Source organism: Lotus japonicus, chromosome 2, assembly GCF_012489685.1.
Source record: "Lotus japonicus ecotype B-129 chromosome 2, LjGifu_v1.2".
In the NCBI taxonomy this organism is placed as follows: Eukaryota; Viridiplantae; Streptophyta; class Magnoliopsida; order Fabales; family Fabaceae; genus Lotus; species Lotus japonicus.
The window spans coordinates 62,593,050-62,609,026 of NC_080042.1; the positions used below are offsets into that span (position 1 = coordinate 62,593,050).

A 15,977-nucleotide genomic window follows, 5' to 3' on the forward strand; every position below is an offset into this window, starting at 1 on the left:
TTCAAAGTTTATTTATTGCATTCGATCACTATCGGTTCGGGTATCGGTTTTGAGGATTGAAAAACCGATCAATTCAAACCAACCCAATGAATTGAGATTTTTTTTTACATTTAGCCCAAACAGCCCAACCCATTACACTGCCAATTTATATTTGTATTGAAGATGTTGGTTTTATTTGAATTATATTGATTATGTCATTATTGAATATTTTGTTCTTTGGAAATGTTGGATTTTCTATGTTTTTTTATAATTTTTTTAAGTTTTTAGAATAATTTTTGTGTAAATTTTTAAATAATATTTTTTATTCCTAATCCGACCATCCGAAACGAACTAATAATCCAATTGAGATCGGGTTTGTTTGGTTCGGGTTTAAAAGTAAAAATCAGGAAATCTGAACCAATCCAAACTGAACATATTTAATTGGTTCGGACACGCCCTAAATTCAAACCAATCCTGTCTTATTACACTACTATCTAATTGCATAAGCCAATTACATGATATGATATGGTTTTTTTTATTAACATGATATGATATGGCTGAATATCAATGTAAAAGGAGATTATACGGGTAGTGGATCAAAATTAAAATTCTTAAATAATTGAAGAACAAATTAATTTAATTTGATATAAAAATTGTTTAATAAATGTCACAGTGAATATTTTATTCATATATAAAAATTATATAAAATAACACATAATAAACTATTCCATTTACCAAAACGATGAGCCGAATTTATCAAATAAAATCAAATAACGCCCACTTGCCGTCATTTCTACCAAAATAACCATGCATGTCGATCATATCAAATTCTCATCATCCAATTTGGCAACTTGTTGAGAAAGCATGAACTGCGAGAATATACCCATAATTATCCATTTTGATTTTCTTCCATACAAGCAGAATCAATTTCGATATGACGATATCCCTCACAAAAATACATACACATCAGAGAAAAAAAAGATATACATGGGGAAATAATAAGAATATGAAACATAAATAAAAGAATTTTTTATTATTCTTCACCAAAACTTATGATGTATCGAATAAATAAGAAAATAATTGGCATAAAAATCATCATCATAAATTTACAATGCAATTAGAATTTTTTAGTATAAATCACTCTATATACTGTCATAATTTAAATACCAACTATTGTATATTTGAAATTTAATTACAATTAAAACTCTTTATTCCTCCCCAATTTCATTGTTGGTATGACATTTGAGATCAATTCTCACACACTTACTTTGTCGAATGAATTCTCTCATGTCCAAATTTTATTATCATGTTTTATCAAGTTAAATTTTCTATATCTATCTTTCTCTTCATAGATACTACAAAAATCTCACCTATAGCTAATTAATATATACTATAAACACAAAATTTTCAACATAAGAATAATTTGACACTAAATCCATTCCACTCGATTTGAGTTGTAAATTGAGCTGTTTAAATACCATGATCAGAATACCATGTTTCAGTTTAGATAATTCGAGTAACTTTATATTCTTTTCTCTGTCTATTCAGTCAAACACGATTGACCCAATCAAGGAAATTAAACAAACGGTTACAAAATCTTAGATAAATATTGCGCCACCATGTGAAGTTGCACATGATCTAGAACTTCTTCTGTCAACGACATGGTCCAATTTAGTCACCTTCAAATTGATCTCAAAAAATAAAGATAGAGATTACCTACCAAACTTCCCTATTCTCTTTTCCTTTACGTTTCAATATTGTATTCCCCTATGGCTATATAAACACACACGTACACAATATCACTCATGTATTACATGTATCTTTCATGAGAAAAATTGGCAATAGCAAAAAACAGAGCATTTTTAGCTACGAAACCTTGTTAGAAGACAAAAATTGAGTCTTATTCTTTGATTCAAAGCATGGAGAACATGAAGATCAACGAAGATGGAAGCTTCTCGCAAAAGGGTGTCCCGATTCATAGCCAGGTTAGGAAGATCAAGCAAGAATCAGAGAAAGTTGTTGACTGGTCTCCTGGTCAGCCTGAGATGAGGCCAGTTCTCCGGGATATTTCCCGGCAGATTTCCCGGTCGCCGTTGGGGATCTCCGGCAGACCAATTTCAGTTGGTGATTCATAGGACAAGAATATGTTTTAGGATTTTGGATTTGGATTAGTCTCTTGATGATGTATGCAGAATTGCAGATTGAAGAGGGAGGATTTGGATGCTTCCCCTGCTCTCTGTTTACCCCTGTTTCTTAATTACTACTAGAGAATATTAGCAATATTTTCTCAATTTTTCGTCTTTTTTGTTTCTTTGTACATATAAAGTAATATTAGTACTATTGGATTCATGTTTTTTTTTGAAGTGTTTGCCTTTTGATTTTGTGTTTTGATATGTTCTCTCAAGGCTTGGGGAATTGGTCTTTCAAGGCTTGTCAATTTTGAATGGTTCAGTTGGAAAAAAAGGAAAAGATAATAGAAGGAGTTGTTGAACTAATTGCTTAGACCTAGAATCCCTTACTTTGAAGTCTTCTCTTATCCTAATTTGGATGCTCTGGTCTGGTCTTACAGGATGTTTTTATTTTTCTTCTTTGTTTGTGGGATTTTCCAAAAATTTCAATTTAATTTATGATCCGACATCAAATTCCCAGTTTCAATTTAATTTATTGTTGAATGGGAAATAAAAGACTAGAATTACCTAAGTCAAGGACGAACAACTGCCTTTGAGTGATAATTAAGGGCTAGTAAGCTCTAGTTGCCGGCTAAAACTCAAGCTCGCAAGACAAATCACAAAATCATTGCGCGTAAGAAGAAGGTGAATCTCCATAAAAATATTGACACATGCATGAAATCTAAACTTCCCATGAGTAAAAATCTCTACAATATGCAAGCAATCCACAATGTCTATTTATGATATTTCCTCGTTTTAGGTATTTTGTATTAAAAAAAAACTGTAACTAATATGATCTGATTGCTTTAAGTTTGTTTTGTTTTAGTTAGTTTTATATTAGTTTTTTCTTCTCTATTATAATCTTTTATTTTAATGTTAACTCTTATACATCATTCCAAACACGCGCATTAATATTATAAAGATAACAATTCTTTCTTTACAATCCCATCTTTATAGTTTTTAATTATTTTTATTGGATCCTTAATAGGTTCGATTAAATATTTTTGGTTTGCAAACTTCTGAAATTCAATTACAATTTTAAACCATACGTTTTTATTCATTTTTTTTACTTACAGAAAAGCTTGGAATACCCCCTTAGTATGATATAGTCCATGTTTAATTTGAATTTCAAATGGACAAGAATAATGTTATGTTGACACCTCTAAAATGAGGTGGAGAGAGGTGGAGGAAGAGAGAGATAGGAAGAAAAGAAAAAGTAAGAGAGAGAAAATATGAGATGTGATAGATGATAAGATGAGAGAGATAGAAATAAAAATGAGTGGAAATGAAGTGTTTAGAAAATGAAGTGTGTATATATCATTGTTGCAAAGACAAAGATACGTTTGGTATCAGGTTTGAATGGTGGTTTTGCATTGGGCATTGGCCCATCAACACACCTGAAACCTTAAGCAATATTATTAAATTAGTGGGATCCAAGATGATTTGTTTTTATGTTCATGTCACGCCAACCATGATTAGCATTTTGGACTTTGGAGGGAGTGGTGGGTGAGAAGAGCAACAACGGTAGATAAGAATAGTAGGTAGCTATGAGTACTGGTCTTAAGCCCGGTCGAGTGTCGACCTTCTTATATTAAAAAATGTGACATGGACATACCATTCTTTGAGATTTACAATAAACATACAATTTTTTTTTTATTACTTGAGTCTTCATGACTTTGATTCTGTTTTAGATATAAACATTTCGCACAAGAGTATAAGTCAGACGATTACTTCTTGAATAGTGAGACGTTGAAATCGGACGATCCAAGCTGTGAGTTTTGACTTTCTTGGACAAGAGAGATCAAATGTTTGTAAAGACAACGCAAGTTCTTAGCACATGTTGATTTTACCTTGTGTGCTTCATCTAATCAGATCATAATGCTCTTTTGAGTTGGCATAGTCTTATAGACATTCCTTTGCATTATTCATCTTTCTTCAGCATCTTTGTTATTTTAGGCATAGAGTGGAGGTTTGATGTTTGAGTTGTAATGTGTGATTGAGTTGAACTGCTGCTTTCCTGTTGATGTTAGATTACTTTCGGGATAGACATAATTATTCCTTACTGTCTCCAGTTCTTTTTCTTGAACGTTAATCGTTGCTTGCTAAGTTCTGGAGTCTTTAAGCGATGACTTCAATCGATGATCGTGGACTTCAAACTGTTAGTCATTTGGATGATGATATATATACCATAGTCTTTGCAGAGTTGGACTTGAATGCTTGTGTTGGCTTCTATACTTGACCTTCTGAACAAGCTTTGTCTTGACTTTAATTCTTTGTCTTGTATTAAACTTCATCATCTTCTCTAGTCTTCATGTTTTTCATATTGATCTTCTCTTTGTCATGAAGTTTTGTTGGTTTTATCATTGTCCTTACTGCTTTGTTATGGTCTTCTTTGCTTTGCCTTGTATTCATTGTCTTGTTCTAGTCTCCATTTTTTTGTCATCATTAAAACATATTTAACCATATGTTCTTCTAGAGGGAGAACTCATATATACCTTACACACACCGAGTAGAAGGACATAATGCAACACTTCCGTGTTGTCATGTCGGAAGAATCACGACCATCCACATGAACATTGTGGCTACAGAGAGCACCAATGTAGTAGTAAAAATTATTTGAATAGATATTAATTAAAGAATTAAACTTTTAGTAACTTTAAATCCATTTAATAGTGTTCGTATGATTAAATATACTAATTTGATTGTATATTTGCATAGTATCCTAATACTATTTTTGAAACCAATAGTAACTTCTATAGGTGTCACCCTTTCATGCAATGTTTTTCTTGTGTTTTATCTCTCATACTATTATTAGTAGGTTGATGATGTCATATTTATATTTTCTGAATTATTTACTAATGAAAAAAATTCAATATGGTCTTATTTTTTTATTCAATATGGTCTTATTTTTTTATTTGCATCAGTTTAATGCAAAGTAATTAAAAAAATAAAATATTATTTGCTTTAGTTGCTTCAGTATTTAATGTAAAAAAATTAACAAAAAAAGGTAAAATGTTACTTACTTTATTTGCTTCAATATTTAAAGTAAAGTACTTGTTCTTCTTCCTCTTTCGCATTCCGTTGAGAATTTAGGGTTGGCAATGGGCCCCGTGGGTTCGGGTTTGGCCATTCCCACACCTAAACCCAAACTTAACACCCAAACCCAAACCCAAACCTAAACCCAAATTCAATATGGGTGCAAAAGTTAAACCCAAATCTAAACCCCTGGGTTTCGGGTTACCCGAACCCAAACTCAAAACCCAATGTGAGCACCGCACCGACAAAAAATCAAAAATATCAATCCGGAAACAACATGTACATAAGAGAACAACATGAACATAAACTGATTAAACCTCATTATCATTCCAATACAAAGGAAAAAAATATAGTTCATGAACATAAGCCTACTTAGTAACTTAAAAAAAACTCTACTTAGTAGCTTTAATAGTATATATAAGGGTTGGTAATTACATGCATAAGACTTCGGGTTTGGGTGCGGGTTTAATCAATCCCACACCCAAACCCCAAACATGTTTTAAAATTTGGGTGAAACCCAGACCCGAACCCAAACCCAAAGAAATCGGGTTTCGCCCACAATTTCGGGTCGGGTTCATATTGGGCCCCGCGGGTTTGGGTTTTCCTGCCATCTCTAGTTGAGATCTCTCTCATCATCACAAGCAGCAAATTAGGGTTCCCAATTTCGCGCTGGTTGATCGATCGGATCAGAATTTCGCGGTGGTTGATTGATCGGAGCGAAGATGTTTGGAAGGGCACCGAAGAAAAGCGAAGAAAAGCGATAGCACTAGGTACTATGAGATCCTCTGTGTTCCGAAGAATGCTTCTCAGGATGATTTGAAGAAGGCGTATAAGAAAGCTGCCATCAAGAATCACCCTGATAAGGGTGGTGATCCTAAAACGTTTAAGGAGCTGGCACAAGCTTATGAGGTTTTGAGTAACCCTGAGAAGCGTGAGATATATGATCAGTATGGTGAAGATGCGCTTAAGGAAGGAATGGGTGGTGGCGGCGGTGGCCATGACCCATTTGATATCTTCCAGTCGTTCTTTGGTGGAGGTGGAGGCCCATTCTCCGGTGGTAGCAGTAGAGGACGGAGGCAGAGACGGGGAGAAGATGTGGTTCACCCTCTGAAGGTCTCTTTGGAGGACCTTTACAGCGGAACAGCTAAGAAGCTTTCACTCTCAAGGAATGTGTTGTGCTCCAAGTGCAATGGGAAAGGATCAAAGTCTGGGGCTTCGATGAAGTGTGCTGGTTGCCAGGGTACTGGTATGAAGGTGTCCATTAGGCACCTGGGTCCATCTATGATTCAGCAAATGCAACATCCTTGCAATGAATGTAAGGGAACTGGAGAGACAATCAATGACAGAGATCGATGCCCACAGTGCAAGGGAGAGAAGGTTGTCCAAGAGAAGAAAGTGCTTGAAGTTATTGTGGAGAAGGGAATGCAGAATGGACAGAAGATTACATTCCCTGGCGAAGCTGATGAAGCGCCGGATACCGTCACTGGGGATATTGTCTTTGTCCTACAACAGAAGGAACATCCCAAGTTCAAAATAAAGTCTGAAGATCTTTTTGTTGAGCACACTTTGTCCCTAACTGAGGCTCTATGTGGCTTCCAGTTTGTGCTTACTCACTTGGATGGAAGGAAACTCCTTATCAAATCAAACCCTGGGGAAGTTGTTAAGCCTGATTCATACAAGGCTACTAACGATGAGGGGATGCCGGTGTATCAAAGGCCCTTCATGAAGGGGAAGCTTTACATTCACTTCACTGTGGAATTCCCTGAATCTCTGAGTGCTGAGCAGGTTAAGGCTCTAGAGGCTGTTCTGCCACCAAAGCCTTCATCACAGTTGACAGACATGGAGCTGGACGAGTGTGAAGAGACCACACTTCATGATGTCAACATAGAAGAAGAGACAAGGAGGAGACAGCAAGCTCAGCAGGAAGCATATGATGAGGATGGCGACATGCACGTTGGTGGTGCTCAAAGAGTACAGTGCGCCCAGTGTTGAAAGATTTTTTTACCACTCTACGTTCGAATCTCTCAAGACTCAATTGTAGTATAGTAAAGGGTTTTGTCGAATCCACAAGGAGGTGTAATACTTATGTCATTCAATAGCTAACACACTTAAATGATGGTTTACAAAGAGATTGATTGTTTGCTTAACAACATAAAAACATAAATCAAGAAGATAAAAGAGTTGGTTTCACCAAGGTAGATAGTTTTGCTGGGATTAGAGTTTCGTTGTTTGACCTCTATGTATTCTATTGATTCACATACAAATATCGTTCTATGCAATTGATTCCTCCCACCATTTCTTATCTTACTACCCAGTCCCCCGGTGTAGAAGATTATCAACTCCCTATATTAACCTTCAATCCCTTGATCGATTAACAATAGTGAGTAGCATTAAGCATGGATGTTTGAATAGACTAATGATCTAACCCTATCCCTAGACCTTAGAATCATTAGATGATTTTACCTAATTCAGATTTAAATAGTTAGTTCCCACCATCCTATTAAATCTTAATTCATGTTCTAGGTGATCAATCCAAAACAAGCATGAAGCACAAGGTAAGAATCATTGAATCATGGAAAAGAAACATATGATTAACTCTAGTTCAGACTCAAGATCATGTGAGTTCCCTACACAAGTTTGAATCAATCAAAATACCCAAGGGGATCAACCTAAGAATTAGCATGAAGCAAAAGAGAAAACAATTGATTCTTTAGCATAGAAACAATAAATTTGCATGAAAGGAAATCAAATAGATTACATGAGCATCAAAACAACTAGTTCTAATCCCAACAAATGAGAAATTAGCTATCCACTTCCATGGATAGCTTTACAATGATAAAAGAGAAGAAGAGCGATGAAAAACCGACTCGTGACGGTTCCCCGACGATGAAATCAGCTCCAAAGCTTTCTCTCTAGTCTCCTAGGTCACCCTTGATGATCTCCTTTGAGTTATCCCTTTCCCCAAGTGATGGGTTTGTGTATTTATCCCTGATTTTCGTGTGAACTCCCTGTTTTGTGCTGAACTTTGAGTTTTATAGCATTGCAGATCTGTTACAGGGTGCTTAGCACTCCACTTTAGGTGCTTAGCGCCCTGTTTCTTCATGCTGAAGGATTCCCCACCGCCAGATGATGCTTAGCATTCCATTTTAAACGCTTAGCACTCTGTTACTTCATGCTGAAGGAGTCTCCATTGCCAGATGATGCTTAGCACCCTTTGGCTGATGCTTAGCACCTTTGGACCAAAAAAACTTGAAAACCCTCATTACCTCACCAAATCTTGCATATTTCTTTGGATATTCATCCCTACAACAAAACCCAAAGATTCATCATGATTTAGACTATATTTAAAGCATAATACTAGTAAAATCTAAATATTTACAAACATATGAAAATGGGGATATTTGAATGATAATTCACATGTTTAGAACAAATAAGTGTCAATTATAATATGATAATTTAAGTAAATTTGGCACTTATCAACTCCCCCCAACTTAGCACTTTGTTTGTCCTCAAACAAAAGGTCAAGACTGTGATCAAACAAGCATGACTGAAACATTTTCAAAGTTCAAATTGCAAGATTTCACACATATTGTATGAATGATCCAAAATAGAAACATGATACCCACAAGAGAATTCATAACATTGATACAACTACTTATTCAACCTAAAATTCAATAGGCACACACTCAATTACTCTTGATCAGGAAACATTTAATCCAGCCTAGATATAGAATATGAATCAGGCAAGGTTAGTGTCTTACTCATGTACATCACTGAATCACAGAAGTCAAGATTGTTACCTGTCTCCACAATCATCAAAACTACATGTGCAATCAAGGATCACTAAGGTCTTTACAAGGTTGTAATGAGGCTAGGCTTCAAAGAGTTTGGTTTTTCAAGATATGCAAAGAAACTCAACAAGCTTAGAGAGCAATCACAGCTTACTTTCATGACATTCACTGCCCTCAACTTGATTTAAACCAACTCTCATTCACCATTTTCTTTCAACTTAACCCTTTTCCTTCATAAATCTCTTCTTTATTCTCTTTTTGTTTTTTACACATTTTTTTTGGATTTTTTTTTCTTTTACTTTTGAAGCATATACAAAGATGTTGAATCCAAAGCATACATAAAATTTAGCACAAAAGCCTTCTCTCCCCAACTTGAGTACAACCCACACAAATGAATGCTCTCTTAGCCTATCAAGCTTAGGAGAAGCCATTGTTTTTCTATTAGGCTTAGGGTCATAATCAAGAACAAAACAAAATATTTAACTTTCAGGCTCAAGGGGTAGCAAATGGATTTTAAATGACATAGGTAGGCTATTTGGCTGAGTAACTATATATATAGAACAAAATATGCCTTGATCATTTCCTATCAATTCCATGCAACCAATGATATCAGAGACTCAAACAATATCAACTATGCAAAGCAGTGATGTTCGCTCAACTCACAGTGTATAGGAACACTCCCTCACAAGCTAAAAAGTTTCAAATTTTCCTGATTTTAAGTAATTTTCATGTATGCTTCAAGAATTCCAAGTAAATCATGCAATCATATCAAGTCATGGCGTCAATGAGTGCAAACACAATTTCTATCATGGAATCACTAAATCAATTCACTTTTAAGCACATATCAAGCAATTATCATAATAGTCATGCTAGTATTGAAAACAGTCTGAAAAACATGAAATCTAGGACACAAGCGCTATATATAAAACTATACGATTAAAAAGAAACTAGAAACAATGAAAAGTGGACTCCCTCATGATGTGAATGCTTTGAATCCAAGATCTCTCCTCAAATCCTTGATCTTTCACTCCCTCTGAGAAATGGACTGTCCTCAGGCCAAACTATATGATTTTCCTGTTAATCCGCCTTATAGTCACTTGAAACATGTTAGAATACAAGAGATAAATTAGAAACTAAAAGTGTTATAATAATAAAAAAAATCAAGTCCATATGAAAATAGACTTCAAGATTTTTCCAAAGAGTGGTCATTTGCTCAAATCCGATGAGAAATGAAGAAGTTATGTTCGTTTGAAACAAGGTGTTCAATGTTGTTAAGGGGGTGGCGCTAAGCGCCCCTTACATGTGCTTAGCATGAAAATGACATTCTGGAGTGGAAATTCAGAGTGCTAAGCACCAAATATTGGTGCTAAGCATCTGTTTGATAGATCTCAATATCTGCATAATTATGCAGCAAAAAACAGTGCATTTTTCAAGACTTTTCAAAACCTTATACCCCAAAACTCATTTTAATCATAATTCTTGCTTCAAAATCAGTCAAATACATGTCTTACTTTATTTTGAACTTGTGACAAACTTCAATTTCAACATTTTATCACAATTTACAAGATCAAAGTAAAGCCAAAATCACATGCATTTTAACATCTTTACACAACTCAATACCTCAAATTTCAATCCACTCATTTTTCTTACTTCAAAATTGAGCAAACCATCTATACACATCAAGCGAAACATGTGGAGAATTTAAAATCACACTTTAAAGTACTCAATCCACAAGATCAAAATTTCAAATCCTAAATAAAACACTTAAAAACCTACAACCTAAAGTAGTAAAACATATTATACCTAATCTTTAACACTCAAACTTGCACACACACAACACAAACATAAAAGCACATTAGATTGACATAAGTTCACACCAAAACAATAATGATTTCATGCCATTTGGAAACATTATGCAGAATTTATGCAGTTTTGGACACAAAATGAGTTGAATTTCATCACAACTTCACAACCTCTATACCCAAAATCTTCAATACTCAACATACCAACCTTCCATCATGCCATATGCATTATATATATTAAATTGGACCTGTTCAAAAGTTAAAACACATATTACAAGCAGATATATCACAGAATCCAATTTCACTCAAGAATACATGCATTTCCACAAGTCCATAACCTAGATTTTGAAATCTTCATTTCTAATGCTTCCAAACATCATGAACACATTTCAAATACTAATTAAGACATGTGAAGCACAAAGTTACTCAATTTTAAGCAAAACTCCACAAAATCACTACCCTAGTTCTAAAAGCACATGAAAACATATAAATATAACAAAAGCAATAAAAACACTGGGTTGCCTCCCAATAAGCGCTTGTTTAACGTTATTAGCTTGACGCTTGCACACTTAAGGTGACCATAAAGCAGGGTTATAATATAACCCCTTCCTTTTTTTAGGCCTTTTGACTTGGATTTCATCTAGTTTTCTAACAAAGGTTTTCCAAGCCATCAAAAACTCATTCTTGTTCTTTCTTTTCTCAATCAAACCCAATTCACCTACATTCAACTCACATGTCAAGGTATTTACATGCATATGAATGAATGCAAATTTAAAGTTCTATGAAGAATTTGATGGAACATGCTCATCAAGCCTATCACCAAATACAGTATCTATATGCTCAACATTAATAATTTCATCATTGCATTGGTGATGTGATATGCTATCAAAATCTTCAACGCTTACCTCATCCTCATCATGCTTTACCTGTGGAGGGCTTGAAGGAATCGGTAAATGGTGAATGGTTGGATCCCTTTCTTCTTTTTTTGATTTTTCTTCTTCTTCCTCACTTTCTTCCACTTGAGCTTCAACCATTGCTCTTCCATGTTCAGCTACCATGTTAGCTAGCTTTCCTAATTGATCCTCCAAGTTCTTGATGGAAGTCTCGGTATTCCTTTGATGAATCATTGACAATTGCATGAATTGCACCAAGGTATCCTCAAGCTTAGAAATCCTATCCTCTTCGGAGGGATCGTATGTTTGAGACGATTGAAACATTTTGAAAGTAGTGATTCAGAAGCTTCTTGTTGCTTCTCCTCTTGAACTAGCTAACTAACACAAGAGATTAGTAACAACAAGGAAAGTTAAACTGAAAACAAAAACTATACACTATATTCACAATCATTCAAGAATGAAAACTATTGCAATGCAATTAGTATTGGCACACCTCCCCGGCAACGGCGCCAATTTGTTGAAAGATTTTTTTACCACTCTACGTTCGAATCTCTCAAGACTCAATTGTAGTATAGTAAAGGGTTTTGTCGAATCCACAGGGAGGTGTAATACTTATGCCATTCAATAGCTAACACACTTAAATGATGGTTTACAAAGAGATTGATTGTTTGCTTAAGAACATAAAAACATAAATCAAGAAGATAAAAGAGTTGGTTTCACCAAGGTAGATAGTTTTGCTGGGATTAGAGTTTCGTTGTTTGACCTCTATGTATTCTATTGATTCACATACAAATATCGTTCTATGCAATTGATTCCTCCCACCATTTCTTATCTTACTACCCAGTCCCCCGGTGTAGAAGATTATCAACTCCCTATATTAACCTTCAATCCCTTGATCGATTAACAATAGTGAGTAGCATTAAGCATGGATGTTTGAATAGACTAATGATCTAACCCTATCCCTAGACCTTAGAATCATTAGATGATTTTACCTAATTCAGATTTAAATAGTTAGTTCCCACCATCCTATTAAATCTTAATTCATGTTCTAGGTGATCAATCCAAAACAAGCATGAAGCACAAGGTAAGAATCATTGAATCATGGAAAAGAAACATATGATTAACTCTAGTTCAGACTCAAGATCATGTGAGTTCCCTACACAAGTTTGAATCAATCAAAATACCCAAGGGGATCAACCTAAGAATTAGCATGAAGCAAAAGAGAAAACCATTCATTCTTTAGCATAGAAACAATAAATTTGCATGAAAGGAAATCAAATAGATTACATGAGCATCAAAACAACTAGTTCTAATCCCAACAAATGAGAAATTAGCTATCCACTTCCATGGATAGCTTTACAATGATAAAAGAGAAGAAGAGCGATGAAAAACCGACTCGTGACGGTTCCCCGACGATGAAATCAGCTCCAAAGCTTTCTCTCTAGTCTCCTAGGTCACCCTTGATTATCTCCTTTGAGTTATCCCTTTCCCCAAGTGATGGGTTTGTGTATTTATCCCTGATTTTCGTGTGAACTCCCTGTTTTGTGCTGAACTTTGAGTTTTATAGCATTGCAGATCTGTTACAGGGTGCTTAGCACTCCACTTTAGGTGCTTAGCGCCCTGTTTCTTCATGCTGAAGGATTCCCCACCGCCAGATGATGCTTAGCATTCCATTTTAAACGCTTAGCACTCTGTTACTTCATGCTGAAGGAGTCTCCATTGCCAGATGATGCTTAGCACCCTTTGGCTGATGCTTAGCACCTTTGGACCAAAAAAACTTGAAAACCCTCATTACCTCACCAAATCTTGCATATTTCTTTGGATATTCATCCCTACAACAAAACCCAAAGATTCATCATGATTTAGACTATATTTAAAGCATAATACTAGTAAAATCTAAATATTTACAAACATATGAAAATGGGGATATTTGAATGATAATTCACATGTTTAGAACAAATAAGTGTCAATTATAATATGATAATTTAAGTAAATTTGGCACTTATCACCCAGCAGTAATGAGTTTTTTTTGGAGTGTGGTGGAACCTGTGGTTGTTATGTTATTTTAGCCGCTGCGCGGTTTAAACATAGTGTGTTCAATGTAGCTTTTATGTGAAGATCATCTCCTTATAATGTTTAATTTTTCTTTTTCAAACAGTGGACATGCCTATTACTTTCTAAAAAAAAAAATTAAAGTAAGAAAATTAACTAAAAGTGTAACATATATACTGATAATTTCAAAATTTAATTATGCCTGATTTGTTTAATTTCATTTGTAAATTGTAATGCTGACAATTTTGAATGGTTAATTTTCTTTATAACATTATAGTGACAAATTGATATAGTATAAAATAATTTCTCTCAATCTTTTTAATTATAGCAATATAATAAATTATATCCCAAATTTGGGTCATTATAGTTATTAACTTTCATAACAACATTGAATATCATTTATAAATAACGATAAAGTCAAATATAAATTTATTAACAATTGTTGCATATTTATGAGTTCAATTATGATGCCAAATAATAATGAAAATCAAGTTCAAATTTCTCTTCAACACTAATATAATGTCTTTAGCACTAATGTAATTTTTTATTCATTATAATAGTTGTTAACTTTCCTAACAATATTGAATGTCATTTATGAATAACGACAAAGTCAAATTTAAATTTGTTAACAATTATTACATATTTATGAGTCCAATAATAATGCCAGATAATAGTTGAAATCAAACTCAAATTTTCCTTCAACACTAATATAATGACTTTAACATTAATTTAATTCCTTATTCATTATATTTAGACTATTTCGATTCCTTGTAATTAGACTATTTTGATTTCTTATAATTAGACTGTTTCGAAGAATAAAAAATAAAGTTGATATTATAAATACCCAAGTAACTAAGTTATACTCTCTTAATGATAGCTCAAGTGGTAAGAGGTAGGAGTCATATGGATTGGGTGGGATAGGTCCAGGGATCAATCACTGGAGGGTGCAATTTATCTATATAGTTGTATTGTTGTTTGTCTTAAGGTTCAATTTTCAACCTTATCTGCTCTACTGATCTCACTCTCTATCTCCAATCGTACTTTGCTCTCATGAACATCCCTCCTCCACCAAAGCCGCTGTGCCAGCAGCCCCTTCCCGACGAACTCATTGTGGAGGTCCTGTCATGGCTTCCGGTGAAAACCCTCATAGGACTTAGGTGTGTGAGTAAGATATGGAACTCTCGTATCACCTCTGACGCCAGCTTCATCAAATTGCACCGTCAAAGATCAGCTGCACAAAACCCCCAATTGTTGTTCCAACTGAATCGCCATAAACTCAATCTCACACCGTTCCCCATAAGTCGTTTAGTTGAGAACCCATTGACCGCACTACCCAATGACCCTCAAGACCACTTTGGGGACCATGGGTTCGTGGGCAAATTGTTGATTGGTTCATGCAATGGCTTGATCTGCATACACATCCATTCTCTTGGCATATGGATCAGAGACAATTGGATCTGTTTTTGGAATCCGGCAACCAGATTTGTATCTGAAAAGTTGGGGTATTTTCGTGCTGAGTATCACTTTTCCAAGTTTACCTTTGGTTATGATAATACAAACGACACTTACAAGGTGGTATTTTTTGATTTTGGGAATGGTAAATTAAAAACTGGCATGGACTCACAGGGAATTCCAGTGAAAGTTTTCACCTTGGGTGATAATCTTTGGAGGGACATTCAAAGTTTACCTGTGGGTGTGGTTACTCTTCACGATAATTTCAAGAAACCAAATGATGGAGTGAATTTGAGTGGCACTCTTAACTGGATGGCACTTCATAATAATCCCACTCTTTTTTATGATCCAAATGTTATTACTGTTGAGAATATCTTAATTCTTTCGCTTGATCTGGGTACAGAGACATACAACCAGTTTTCACTGCCTGGGGGTTTTGATGAGGTTCCCTGTGTGAAGCCGAACGTTCAGGTTTTGATGGATTATCTGTGCTTTTGTCATGTTTGGAAAAAAACTCATTTTGTTATTTGGCAGATGAAAGAGTTTGGGGTTGAAAACTCTTGGACTCAGTTATTGAAGATCAGTTACCAGGATCTCCAAATTCAACTCTCTGGCGATATTCACTATCAGTTGTTTCCATTGTTCCTTTACAATGGTCATACACTGATATTGGTAGACTCTCATGACTATCAAGCAATACTCTTTAATATGAGAGACAATAGAGCAGAGAAAACTAGGATTACAAATAAAATATGTTGGTCCTCTACTGTGAATTACATTGAAACCTTGGCTTCTCCTCAATGA

The 15,977-nt window shown here is 34.9% G+C and overlaps 2 protein-coding genes and 1 pseudogene across 2 annotated transcripts; all 3 read left to right on the plus strand.

Moving 5' to 3' along the window:
* The first annotated feature begins 1,688 nt into the window (after nucleotides 1–1,688).
* LOC130735535 (uncharacterized) lies at nucleotides 1,689–2,474 on the plus strand. Its single transcript, XM_057587485.1, has one exon. The coding sequence runs from the start codon at nucleotides 1,899–1,901 to the stop codon at nucleotides 2,112–2,114; it is 216 nt and encodes a 71-aa protein (XP_057443468.1). The 5' UTR covers nucleotides 1,689–1,898; the 3' UTR covers nucleotides 2,115–2,474.
* A 3,431-nt stretch (nucleotides 2,475–5,905) lies between these two features.
* Nucleotides 5,906–7,175, plus strand: LOC130736806 (dnaJ protein homolog; annotated as a pseudogene).
* Nucleotides 7,176–14,771: 7,596 nt separating this feature from the next.
* Nucleotides 14,772–15,977, plus strand: LOC130736807 (F-box/kelch-repeat protein At3g23880-like). The gene has a single exon (XM_057588590.1). The coding sequence runs from the start codon at nucleotides 14,772–14,774 to the stop codon at nucleotides 15,975–15,977; it is 1,206 nt and encodes a 401-aa protein (XP_057444573.1).